Raw genomic sequence first — 14,389 nt, forward strand, 5'->3', positions numbered from 1 at the left:
ACAAAATCGGAGGCAGAGACTCATCATCATCATCAGATCAAAAACAACTAGCGAAATTAAAAATACAATAAAATAATTAATAATACAATAAAATTAATAAGAAAGGTGTCCGTTTCCTACAGAGTTTAAAGCCAGGGAATAAAAATAGGTTTTCAATCTGGACTTAAAGACCTGCACTGATGACGCTTGTCTAATATGGAGGGGAAGGTCTACAGGACTCAAACAAGCAGCTACTGAAGCTGCAGTAAAGGCCTGACAGAGCATCTCAAGACAGGAAACAGCATTTGGTGATGAAGGTAATAGCAAAAAAGAAAAAGTCACTGTTCAAAAATGAACTAGAAATGAGCTAGAAATGGCAAGAGAACCATAACGTGCCAGACATTTTTCCTCTATTGCAAAATGGAAACGTACAGCGTGTAGGTTAACTCTCATTTAATAACCCCGTAGACTGTTCTACAGTAGCACTAGCAGGCTCTCTTTTTTCCTCACCTGTTTTATTTGTCAGCTAAGCCCAGAAATCCTTGTACTTTGGTTTGACAGATTCCTTCGGCATCCAGCACCATGTTATTGGGTTGTCGGACAGGAGCGCTGGCAGCAACTTTGACTCAGAGCAACTCCAGCCCTGGTGGGAGTTTGACTCCAGAAAGAGAGCCGTGCTTAGACGTAGTCTTAACTATATCCACTTGGTAATGCTCGGCCCTCTAAGCACACAACCTGCTGCTATAGTAATAAGGAGTTTGAACACCCCAAAATATAAATAAATAAAATAAATATTAAGTTAATACAGTGTCGTGCAAGAAGCAATACACCCGAGCTGTCCACTAGTACATATTCAGTGGCTACTACTCGTTACCTCTTTGGTTGAGCTTGCACATTTATAGACACTGTTCAGTAGAGACTAATTTACATGTAATCAGCATTCAGAAAGAAAAAAAAACACACACAAAACAAAAACGTGTTTCTTCAATTATCCATGACAAAAAATGTGATCCAGGAAGTGCAGTTTGGGTAACAGTTCCATTAGTGTGAAGGCTTATTAAACACCAAAACACTTAGAGTGCTTTATAATAACACAAGGATGGATCCCCCCCCTTCCTAACTCTGGAAAGGGGCAGAGCGGCTGTTGCTGCTCCACTGACATGCTGCTCACACTACACCTTCTGTGTAGCCAATCTGTCAATCTGGACATAGTCTGAGGCAAATTAGACCCATGGGTGCGAGCCCGGACACCAGTCATTCGGGTGCTAGCTCCAAATCCAAGTGTCTCCTAATGCCTGCGGTCTGGGTATTTATTAACGCAGTGACTCATTAAATCTCACTCGATCGACAGTCCAATGTGTTTTATTAACATTTTCATTTCAAATTTAAGACAAAAACAACAAAGGTACAGCAGATCGCAGCGTGTGCTGCACAGCTTACGCAAAACCCTCAAACACATGACCTCATCGGGGCGGTGGGTGTTCAGATGTGCTGCGCTGTGAAAAAGAATGTGTGTAAAAAAACAGAAACAAAACAAGGACAGTATGTGGCATGTACTGTGCAGAATATGTTGCCTCATGAGGCATATGGCTGGGCCAGCTGGAGTCCTTATATCGTTGCTGTGATGAGTGGCTTCATCCTCAGTTTGCTTCCTTTTGTTTCTCGGTTTTATTGGACGGCTTCCTCATTTCCCCTCTTCAGCGTGTTTATTTCTGCCATTTTCACGTTATTGTTACCAAGAAATTCCACTTGTGTTGTGTTCACACACACAAAGATGCAATCGCTAACTGAAGCCATAAAGGGGATAAATCGCAATTCATCAAACTCAAGGACAATGACTGTGTTACAGGCACTAAACATTACAGCTTCCCTGCACATGGCACACCACACACTGTAATTCTTCTGTAAAGCTGGTGCACAGGAACAAGTAAGAGAGAGCAAATGCATAATTTCTCAATTGAAATTCAGAGTCCTGAACTAATATTATACTGTATGACACTGTTCCTTTCATTCGCGCCTGCTCCGTTTCTCCTGGGTGACAGGCTGATAGGTGACACAAATTTTTAAATTACCCATATCCATGATTTTTCCATCTATTACATCTAAAATGACTGCACACAGTTACTCCTTCAGTGTTTCAGTGTCAGTCAAGCTTAGTGATCCTGCTGACAGTGGAAACGCACAAATACTCCCCGTGTGATTACCCTGCACCGCCTCCTGACTTCCAACCTTTAAAAATCTTGTGAGGGGAAAAACAAATCTGAATTACAAACTGAACTAAGCAGGATTCAGTGATTGCTTTGACACCGGCTCAGATTGGCTCGGACAGAGTGGAACTACAACTGCTTCTTTTCTCTTGTATAAGGCCCCTAGAGCAGCGGTCCACAACCGTTTTTGTGCCATGGACCGGTTTTAAGGTGTCGTGGATAAATACAACAAAATAAAACTAGTACCAGTACCGAAAAAAAAGAAGATTTATTCATAACACACGTGAAAAGACCCAGGAAAACAGAGTTAACGATAAAAATGATAACAAAATAACGCTAAAACCATACATTTCACACCCGAGCCTCAACTCTCACGGACCGGTACCGGTCTGAGGCCCGTGGGTTGGGGACCGCTGCCCTAGAGAAAGGAACAAACTTAGAGGAAGTGTGTTTCCAACATCCAGTATTTTTATTTTTATTTTTTTAAAGAAGGCTCTAAATACAAATATAAGTGATTTTTATGGATCATTTTCATGATGACTAGGAAAAAAAAATGGTTTCCTCGAGACTTTATTGATGAAATATTCATTGTACAAATAGGCGCACCAAGCTGCTTTTCAATGAAAGAAATTCTATCAAAGCAGGATTCTGATCCGCCACAAAAACAGCACTCGCTGATCTATTCATACAACAGAGCTGCTGAAACATACCGGCACAATCAAAACAATTTATGAATATTGTATGAGGCGAGGGGAAAAGTGAAGTATATAGAGGGCGATGGGGGGGGAAAGTCAAAATAAAAGTTAAGCTCATCTCGAATTTTTACACGAGTGTGTGAGATGGTGTGCAGTTCTGTCAGACTGTGGTCTGTCGGCTGAAGAGGTCGAGGGTCACGGCGGAGAGGAACGCTGGGATGCTCTTCTGGTGATGCAGATGAAGAGCCACCATCTCTCCCAGAGTTTTGGAGAACTCTGTTTCCATAAGCTGCATGCTTCCGTTGGAGCCCTGAACCAAAACACAACACACAATAACAAGCAATCAGACCCACTGCATTTGTTTCCACACACAAAAAAAAAACTTTCAAAGTGAAGCAAGCTCACTTAAAAGTTGTTATTCTCTACTAGGAATTAGTGTGTGTGCGTGTGTGTGCATTCACAGCAGGGTGAAGGTGTCTAAATCTGTGTGGATTAATTAAAAGGAATGAGGAGCAGCTCGGGGCGATGAAGTGAAGGAGAAAGGGATGAGTGAAACAAGGGATAAAGTAATTAAAGCATCGCAGGGAGGGGGAAAGCAGTGAGCAGCAGAGTCCCATGACATACAGAGAAGATATTGAGACATCTTAGAAATGCCCCGTGTCAATGTGTGTCAGACACACAAATCTCTGATTTGACAAGTGTCACGAGAAGGCTCATAAAACGAAGGGCAAAGGGAAAATACTGAAGAATGGCATTTAATCAGAAACAGAAGTCCAGAAGTCGAGAAAAGAATAAATCAAAGGGTATTAACAGACAAAGATTTAATCCCGCGCTAAATCATTTCCAACAGAGCACTTTTATTGAAGGAGCAACTCTGTAAATGTCCTCTCACTGTGTGAGACCTGGAGTTAAAAACACATTAGGAAAAAAAATGATAATTAATGATTTGACAAACGGATCCTGTTTGAGCATCATTATTTCTAAGACTGAACAAAACAGCTGGAAATTGCAAGGTAGTGCATGACTGTGTTGTAAAAAGTATTATTTGATAAACTAATTAGTGCGCTTCCTCTCACACAACAACCTGAAGTGAACTGTTCATTTCTGTGTGAAGAGTCACAAATCTCTAATGGCTGAGAGGAGTGGATACCTGAACTAATGGCATTTGCTAGCTGACTGCACAATGCCTAAGTGAGGCTTAACGCAGTATGGAGCGCGCTCAGGAAACGCAGATATACTGACCTGCTGTTTCAATGTCATTCTTTGGAAATATGAATGAAAAGTTTATAGTCAGAGCCGCAAAGTCTGTTAGGCTACGTTCACACCGCAGGTCTTGATGCTCAATTCAGATTTTTTGATCAAATCCGATTTTTTTTGTCTGCGTGTTCACACTACAAATAAAATGTGACAGCAAACGCAGTGGCCCGCATGCGCAAAAGAAGACGTCACACACAACGCGCTCTGTTTAGGCCCAGAGCAAACAGTATTGCTTGACTGATGGCTCTTAATATAAAGACTTCGGACTTTACGTTTCCCAATTTTTGCTTTAAGTTATTTTGTTATTTACATAATAATGTAGATAACCTAATAATAATAATGTATGTGTAATAATGTGTATGTGTTAGTCCCCATAGGGAAATAGTTCCTCTGCATTTAACCCATTCACCCAGTGAAGCAGTGGGCAGCCACCAATGCAGCACCCGGGGAGCAGTGTGTAGGGATGGTACCTTGCTCAGGGGTACCTCAGGGTAGCCGTTCAGTGGAGTCGAACCCCCGACCTTCTGATCATGGGGCCACCACTCTACCTACTGAGCTATCCCTGCCTAATGATCCTTATTGCTGTTTTAGAGAGGAGCGGTGCTTCAAAGGGTGGTTGCAGATTTCTGTCAGAATCTGCAGATTATTCAGTACAAATAAAATGTTCACGTTTCTCCAACGTTGTCTTCCCAACAGTTTCACTGACATCTACACTGGATGGCCAGGAAGCGTTCGCGATGTCTTCTCCGGTGCTGATAATTGGCGTCTGTCTTGTGTCGGTGACGTAAAAGACGGATTTAATGCGACATGACCGTTCAAACAGCAGTCGCTTTCTAAAACATTGGATATGTATCTGATTCAGTACCACATACGAAAGTGACCCAGACCGGATTTGAAAATATTGGATTTGTGCCGTTCACACTGTCATAGCATGATCGGATATGGGTCGCATAGGGTCAAAAAAAATCGGATTTGATGCGCTTTCGCCTGCAGTGTGAACGTAGCCTTAGAGACGTTCTGCTTCAAAAGACAAGCTAAACTAAATCAAGTCATAGGTGTGCTTCTGTTTTTTCAAAGACACTTGTAACATGTATGTAATAAGTCCAATTCTAATGTAAGAGTAATTTTACTCCCACCGTGTCATTAGGATTGGGTGGTGGTGTATTTTTTATTTTGTTTAATTTTTATGGTGATTTAGTCTCTGTACAGCGCCAGAGTGGATATTAAATCAAACAATCACGAAGTGCAGATTGTATTAATTGTTTAGAAATTACATCAAATTTTATACACACACAGTATGTGTGTGTGTGTGTGTGTGTGTGTGTGTGTGTGGGGGGGGGGGGGGGGGGGGCACTGGCAGGTCGTTTGAAACTAAGATGAGTATTGCACATTTGATGTGTCACATGACCCTCTTCCTATTGAAAAAACAAAAGTTGTATCCAAGATGGCTGACTTCTAAATGGCTACCATGGTCACCACCCATCTTGAGGAGTTTGCCCCCTCACATATACTAATGTGCCACAAACAGGACTTTAAGATCACCAACCATTCCCATGTAATTACGGTGTATCCATATAAATGGCCCACCCTGTACAATGCTGTTAAAAGCGCAATCTTGATATGTAGAATCAAGCAGGATGAACAGCTAAATTTTAACCTTTGTTTAAACTGTCCCAAAATACTCTTGACGTTCATAAAAAGGTGAAATACCTCGGGCACGTTATTACTGAGCAAATGAACGATGATGATGACATATACAGATAACGATGTAAGCTCTATGTGCAGGCAAATACTATTGCATGAAAATTCAGCTTTTGTTCACTTCCAGTTACAGTGGCTTTATTTAAAGTGTATCGCACAGTGCTATATACTGCACCCTTGTGGTCATCTTACAAATAATGTAGCACGCAGAAGCTGCATGTTGCATATAATGATGCAATGAGAATCCTTCATAGGATATCTATGCCCAGTCAGATGTTTGTAGCTGTGGGTGTTTAAACTTTTAAAGCACTTTTAAGAAAGTACTCACTGATCCGACAGTGAGTGTTCCCGTTACTCATCCAGTCTGAGGAAGCATTGGCTGAAGTGTTTGTGTATTCATTGATTTCTTCTAAGTAATTTTGTATTTTATGTATATTATGGTTTTATATTTTTACAAATATTTAACATTTTTTATTGAGGTTTATATGTTGTGTTTTGTCTTGTTTCTTTTTTGTTCATACAATATGGCCAGGCCAAGATATTTTGATACTATGCTGCGTTGATCCTCTCTTCCCACTCAATTAAATAGCGATGCCAGCAGGATATACTACTTTACAAGTAGTGAACAAGTTTAACTCTGAAAACCAGCTTAGCTGATCCTGATCATAGTTGTGTGTAATTAGGACACCTGAAAGAAATGTGGCTTTGGTCACTTCTTCAAAAAAAAATGTAGTCTTGATTTCCCTCTAAAATAATCTGTGCATCACCGCAACACAGCAGTTCAAAGGCTTTTCTAATCGCACCATCTTTTCTCTGACTACTTCCCATCACTTCATCCAACTGCCTGACAATCCCTGGTGAGATTTTTTTTCCCTCTGCGCTGCAGTCTCAAAGCTACACCATATCCTCAAGCTGCGACTCAAATCACAGACACGCGCATACAAACACGTGTGCACGCACGCGTTTTTAAAAAACGCCGTGGCTTGGAGAACATGAAACGCATAGATCAAAGAGAAAACACTGGGACTAGTTACCATGGAGATCTGTGTGTTTGTCTTTGGCAGTCTGTGTGTGAGAGACACGTAAGAGTGGACAAGCTGATGGAGGCCTCTGGGGTCCGAAGACTGCGAGGACGCTCACGGTCGTCTAGAAAGGAAAACTGAGATACCAGCCTCAACGTGAGGCGAAACAGTACAGCACTGAACAAAACAATTGTTTTAAGTGGCCAAACGTGGAATCAGACACACACACACACACCTGAACTAAGGTTACAGAGATTTACAAAGATTACTAAAGGTTATAGATACAAAAAGCAGCAGTGCTCTGGGACTGAGGCAGAGCAACATGGAGACACGGTAAGAGGGCACAATGAATAAGGCGGTGAAGAGCCAGACTCCAGCAATGTTTGCACACAAACTGCCTTGCTTCAGCACCGCTCCCATTATGTAATTTATAACTTTACAGTCTGAAAACTTTCAACTCTACAGTTCCTTTTTGAGGCTATATTAAGCTCACCATTTTCGATTTCAGTTCGGCCATTTGCAGCACCCATGCTACAAGCTCTGTGAGGCTGCACAGTGGTGGTGCCTGGAGCCGACTGCTGACATCACCCTGCTAACATGCTCACACTGACAATGTCACGACACTACCTCTGTAACACTAACATTTGCTAATTAGGGCTAAACACACAGTACAGCTCGGGCTGATGTGAGGGTCATTAGTTAAGCAAATATTTGACCATAAACCAAATTACCGGACGACCTGCACTTGCGTCCAGATGATTGAGCCAGCAGACGTGTAACTATTTCAGCAAGGTCGTCAGGGGTCATCTTTTAAGACCCCGAATTTCTGTTCACATATTTGTTAAAATCTAGATAAGTGCAGTGGACTCACTGGCTGACAGATATGGCAGCATCACATCACTGGCTAAATTTTGACCAGGAATCTTAGGGCTCGCCGAAGATATTCACATCAATCCTCTGGGCATGTTGGACACTGGAAAGTTCTGAGCGATCTACATGGGATTTTGCTCTGCAATAGTGGTGGTTTTAATCTTCAAGTTGGTAACTTTCAATTCGGTTTTTTTTTTTTTTTTTTTTTTTAAATAGTCCTGCGTTTTTTCTTGTGTTACTTAACAAGATGTACATCTTCTCTGTATTCAGTTATTACCTTTTCACACTGATGTTGACCATCAACTTTTCCAGGTATGTTTCCCTCCACCTCTCAAGTGCCAATACGTCTAACAGTAAATGGGGCTGTCATAACCTTGTTGCGTTTATGTTTCTAGTAGAAAGAAAAATATCATCTGAAGTAAAAAGACTGCATGCTGCCATTTGTCAGGTTTACAGTCCCTCCAGTGCTCCGTATGAGGATCATTGACATAACATGAACTCTTGTTTTCAGGGGAAACTAATCTTAACACACTAATAGACATCGTTTAGTTGATATGATTGTGAATCAGATCAAGGGTTTATTCATGATGTTTGTTATGATGCTGTCATTTTCTTTGTGTATTTACTCTCCAGCTGCTACACCCAGCTAGTTATGCATTAGTGGCCGTCAAGCAAGGGATGTTGGAGCAAGCTGAAAGAATATTTCTCCTGCCAAAACAGCGAGTACTGACCCTCAGCCAATTATTCATAAAAAGAAATGCAGTGACACAGAAATGGGCCATCAAAAACAGCTTTTCCCCTCAATCACAGGTAAATGTGCTGCGTCTGTGTAACAGTGTGTTATAATGCATTAGCTTTGACGTTTTTGAGGCAAACTGAAGGTTTAAGAAAAAGGGGGAAAAAAGCTGAAGTGAAAGTGAACTGTGGCTCAACCTCTGCACATAGTCTGATAACATAAAACTCTGATAAAGGCTGAAAAAGACCAAAGCACTGTTGAACAAACTGTTACTATATGAAGAACTGTTTAAATTAATAAATGAATGAATGAAAGACGCTTTTTGGTTCTTTTAATGTCCAAGAAGGTCACATATCTGCCTGAGTAAATCAACAGGTCTCCAAATGGACTTGTACTGAGTAGGTTGCAAACTGATATCGGATGCACTCATAAACAATTCTGTTTAAGTACAGATGAAGGGGAGGAGTCATTTTTGCTTGTTAACACAGGCTAACCTGTGATTACAGATTTTAATTACACATCAAAGCTGTGCTATAAAATTAGAGCTGGGCGATAGAACGATAACGATATGTATCGCGATATAACTTTTACTCGATAGAGAAATTAAGCTATCGCGATAGACCTCGCCGCTCTTGTCCTCTTAAAATAAAAAAATAAAAAATAAAAAAAGGTCAGCCAATCCAAACTAAGTAGCGCAGAGCCGAACCAATCACAGCCGCAGCGTCACGTCGCGTGACTTGTTACGTACAGCACAAGTGCCAAGCCGCACGTGTGTTTGTTTGGGAAACAGCCAGCGCGTAATGGAGGAAATGAGTGTGCCAACTAGAAAAATCAACCGAGCGTGACCGAAGAGAAAACGGATGACGGTTCCAATGCCGGAGAGATTGTCGAACGGAAGAGCCATAGAAGTTCCGTAGTGTGAAGGTATTTCGGCTATTTCAAGTCTGACAAAAAACAGAGTAGCGTGCACTGTAAATTGCACGCTACTTGGCACGAAAGCAAGTCTGGAAATACAATAAACTGGTGCATGCGTCACACTGTGCGCCACGTTATTGTTTCGGTGAAATGAATTTCTACAATACTGTTACTGTTAATTCTACTCCCTGCAGTGTTTAAATGCTTACATATACACACAGTTACTGTCCCTCCACACATACGACTGTTCTGCTTCTATGCCCCAGCTTTGTTTACTTTTTCCCACCGAGGCTTCTAGACTTCTGATTGGCCAACATTTCTGCACGGTTAGGAATCTAGCGCCTCCTGCTGCTTTGGCATGTTCATAGCAGCGTTTTCCTTCATTTCTGCCTTTATGTGTGGACGGGATTATTTTTTAAAACGAAAACGGAAAATCTCCGTTTTCAAAAATACCCGTGTACGTGTGGACGTAGCCTCAGTCTCTGACTGGAAGCGCTAATTCGTCATTCGGCTTTTGTCAGACTAAAGTAACTGTTAAAACTGTTTGAAAAGCTAAGCTATACAACAAGGAGAGATTGAGAATTTCCTTTTAGTTCTCAGTTTATTTGATATTGACAAAAGTTAGTCAGTTTTGTCTGTTCTTCTGTAAAACAAACTAAGATTTATTTTTAGAATTAATATTTTGTTTCTAAGTGGAATTGACAATTTAGTCTGTTTCGTTTGTTCTATTTTGAAACTTAAACGCTTTAGCGGCTGCCTTTTGTGTAGTTTGCAATATTTGCCTTTATTTATCTGAAAAAGTCTCATGTTCCTTAAGTACATCTACCCTGTTGAACTTATTATGGGAAATAAATATTTAAATCAAAACAAGCTGCTGATTATTTCACATTTTACTTGTGAGCAACGGCACATTTAAATCTTACAAATATAGTTATTTGGCTTATATCGTGATAGATATCGTTATCGCCTGAAATGAAAAAAAAAACATATCGTGATATGAAAAAATCTCATATCGCCCAGCTCTACATAAAATTATTTTTTTTAATGGTTAAAAGAGACTCATATTTTAAATGAACATGACCCAACGGGCCATAGGCTTAGTGCCACTTGTTACATTTATTTTCACATTTCTCTTTCCACGTGCACAGAAAATTCAAACCAAGTTAATCAAAGGTCAGGGGAGATTTTTTTCCTTTAAATCAGCTTTATTCAAATACTGACCTTATCAATCCCTATTTGCATATTCACGCGTCGCTAAGAAGTGTTTTTAACTATATCTGACCTTTATGAAAACAACAAGGTTCTGTTTACGTTTGAAAACGTGTAGGAAACAACCAAGGTGACATCAACGTGCCGTAAACACAAATATCACAGGTTCCTCCAACAAGGTGACTTCGACCTCACCCAGCATGAAAGCAGGCAGAAATGAAGGAAAACTTCTGTTTGTTTCCTCAAGATCAGGGCTAAGAATCTAAAAAGACAAACTTGTGCACAAAAACTAAGGACAACTCAACAATGGAGAGGAGAAGTGCTATCCCATTCATCTTTTCATTTGTCTATCCAATTAAAGGAAATCGATGCTTCCTGGCTTGAGATGCAGGGTGGGGCTTTATAGTGACCTCATCCAAGCAAGGAGCTGCATACTTCCTGAATGACAATAATGCTCCTCTCTGAATGCAGAATGGGCCAGAGTAAAAGGTTTACACCTACGCCATCAGACACATGAAAGACAACAAGGCAAAAACAAAACCCTGGGCCCTCTGTTGTCATGCCAATAAAAAGATCAGCAGCACAATAATCAACGCTATTATTTTTCTGACCTTGAAAAGGTTTCTCTCGATAGAGATTTTGGGATTTTTCAAACATTTCCAACCCCAACTTCAAAAAACTTGGGAAAGTGTAAAATGTAAAGAAAACAGAAAGCAATAATTTGAAAATCTCAAATTCATATTTAATTCAAAATGACTTTGGTGTCAGAAAAATGCCTCAAAAATTGGGATGGGATAACAAAAAGCTGGAAAATTAAGTGGAGGAACATTTAACAGCCAGCTAGGTTAGCAACATGACTGGATAGAAAAAGTTCATTCATAAATTGTTGGAAATTTTCACAATAATGTTTTTCAATGTCAAAATGCAAAGACTTCAAATATCTCCTGATCTAGTAAACATATAATGAAAGGGTCCTGATAATTTGGAATTTGTACAATCAAGAAGGCTGAAAATCAGTATTGGCTGCTTGTGATCGAGCTTTTTTCTTTTCATGCCACATCTTTGTGAAACAACCTCCTGCAAGATATTAGGCAGGCCTGCTCTGTGGGGGCTTTCAAAGCCAAGTTAAAGACCCACTTGTTCATCCTGTCTTGCGTGTCTTAGCTCTGTGCCTAGAGTTTTTACTCATTCTTATTGCTGTTCCCTTTAATTTATCTGTTTTTTAAAATTTGTTTTTATTCCTTTATCCTTTTTTTTAAAAAAAGTGATTTATATAATAAGTTATTATCACCATCATCTTTGAACCAGAAATGGCCGTCTACTCTTGACCCAAGCTTCAAAAGCTGCACAATAGTAAACATGGCTCTTGTAATGCCCTCTTCGCCAATTTAAGGTTTTCTTTTCTGTTGTATTGTGACATGACGTGAGGGTGAATTTGGGTGAAAATGGTTCTTTTAATGATTTTAAAAAGTATTGAGAAAATAAGCTCTCTCTCTTTACAACGAAAAGAAAACAAAAAACAAAACTCAATTGTAGAGGTTTATTTTTTTTAGTCATATTGGAAACTTTCTGAATGAAGCCCATTAAATGACTTTATTAAAGTATTCACGGGGTAATATTAATGTTGCATGTAATTGTTACCATTTCCAAGCTCTCATTTAGTGCAGCTATCACCAATACCATTAGGTGGCTTATTGTGCTACAAAAATAAAAAACACGGCAACTCCACGTGCTTAAATTCACCTTTAAAAAGGGCAACACTTGGGATTTTGGAATCACCGTTTCACGCCACAATACAACAAATGTTATTTCTTTAGCAGAAGTGAAGCTCTCTGGCTTCTCATTTCCATTTGATGAGCTGTTTGTGTTATTACAACTGATTGGCACAGCTGTTTGGAAGTTTAGATTGTGGAGGGGAAAGATGATGATTAATCAGTGCTCTTCAGCAAATCATTTTCCACTTCCCTAAATCTGTAACGCCTAAAATACTTACAGAAAATTTCACTGTTCTTGGATAAGGCATGCCGCTTTGCACTGGTCTTTTTCAACTGCACATTAAACTCAGAGTCCTGATCTGGCTGCACATGTGTGGATGTGATAGATGGCTCTATATTGAGGTGGTGACATGCAGTTCACAAATCAGCTGACCTCTGCCTCTACTCTCCACCGCTAATGAGTAGACTTTTCTTCTCTATCCTTCTCTGTGTAGTTCTTTCCTCCCTCTGTTTCACTGCATCTTTGTCACCGCGATTAGATCATTCGAATAGAAATCAGTGCATTTGAAAACATTTCATTATCATTTATACCTTTGCCTCTTTACACACACACGAGAAATTCCAAAGGATGTCATAGCTGTTGATGGGTGCGGGTGAAAAACAGAAGGCAAATTAATTGAATATGCAGATTAATAGCTTGCAATTTAAATGCAGATTTTGGCATTTTTCCAGAGTCGGGAAGAGGATGAAAAGGAGAGAGGGAAAGAAACACTGTGTGGAGTTCCCACCAAAACTGAATCAGCAACAATTCAATACATATTTATATTCTAATCAGCTTTTTGTTTACACATTTAAAAAAAACGCTACTAATGTGACTGAGCGCTGAACAACTAATGGCAACATACATCTGACGAAATGATTTAGTGAGTGCTATGAGAAAGACCTCAGCTTAATAAATGTGATTAACCTGAATCTCAGGAGCACAAATACATAAAACATGGAGTAAGTTACAGCTGTTAGTAGAAGACACCTAAGATGAACATTCATAATGACAGGCGTGTTCATCTGTATTTGTCATTTTAGATTTCTCTCATCGTTGCCTTTGCTCCCATCAATCTGTAATCAGAGATACAAAACACCGCTCTGCCTCAGTCACCAGCTTTAATGTGTGATTAGCTGGCCACTAATCACCAACTTAGAGTTCTCATGATTCATGACTTAAATATATAAACTGAAAGAAAGTATGAACTGGCCAGTTGTTTTTTAGCATTAAAATACCAAGTAATGAATGCCAAGTGAGGAAGAGCAAGGGTATTTATATGCAGTGACAATGAGCTAATCCCAATGCAAAACATTATATGTAGCAAGCATTCCCGATAAGACGCAAAGAAAACAAACTGGGTAAACAAGATTTTGCTGTTGGAATTCTGAGCAGTTCCGAGCTTTTCTCTGCATTATAATATAGAAACTGGCAGTGATGCTGGGTTTGTCACGTGGATACACTTACGGCTGGGTGGACACTGTACTAATGCAGCTTGTTGGAATCGTTAAAGCGTCTCTCTTTGCCTCACGTGCACACACGGTTAATTCTGCCCAGACGTTATCTTCCCATTTACTTGTGAATTTTATGTAACACACGTAACACTGTATTTGTGTATACAGACATTGTATCAACTCAAAAATGTTTGGCTCAGTCCAGGTTCAGTAACACTGTCTTGATGTAAAATCAGTTAAGAGTGGAGTGATGTACGCTGTTTATAAAATGTAGTCATTTATTTTGAAAATGAAATTTGACAGTGCAATTTTTAAAATTGTGATAGAACAATAAAAACCAGGGCTCGCAAAATCGCTAGCGCAAAGTCCCGGGGCTAGCGATTTTTCCAGTCGGGCTACCAAAATCCATCTCAGCACTGCCCGTCGGGCTATCATAGGAAGGAAAGATATGTCAATGTTTTTGCATTCTTTCGCAAATGTAGCTGAGTAATTAAGTCATCGGCATCGATGAGCCACTGTCAATATGTGACACATTGAAATCGCGTTTGAATTTGCGCTTGTTTTTTGCTTTCACTTTCACTTTGCGATC

The 14,389-nt window shown here is 40.0% G+C and overlaps 1 protein-coding gene across 1 annotated transcript in view; it reads right to left on the reverse strand.

The window, feature by feature from the left end:
* Positions 1 to 1,325: 1,325 nt before the first annotated feature.
* mad1l1 (mitotic arrest deficient 1 like 1) overlaps positions 1,326 to 14,389 on the reverse strand; it is a 67,919-nt gene continuing 54,855 nt past the window's right edge. The window contains exon 18 of the mRNA XM_085276275.1: positions 1,326 to 3,191. Coding sequence (XP_085132401.1) covers positions 3,042 to 3,191 — 150 coding nt within the window. The 3' untranslated portion in view covers positions 1,326 to 3,041. The remainder of the gene's footprint in view (positions 3,192 to 14,389) is intronic.

This window comes from Mchenga conophoros, linkage group LG6 (genome assembly GCF_057382185.1).
Source record: "Mchenga conophoros isolate Kocher_MC1m ecotype Shallow Benthic linkage group LG6, M_conophoros_male_GT1.1, whole genome shotgun sequence".
Taxonomy (NCBI): domain Eukaryota; kingdom Metazoa; phylum Chordata; class Actinopteri; order Cichliformes; family Cichlidae; genus Mchenga; species Mchenga conophoros.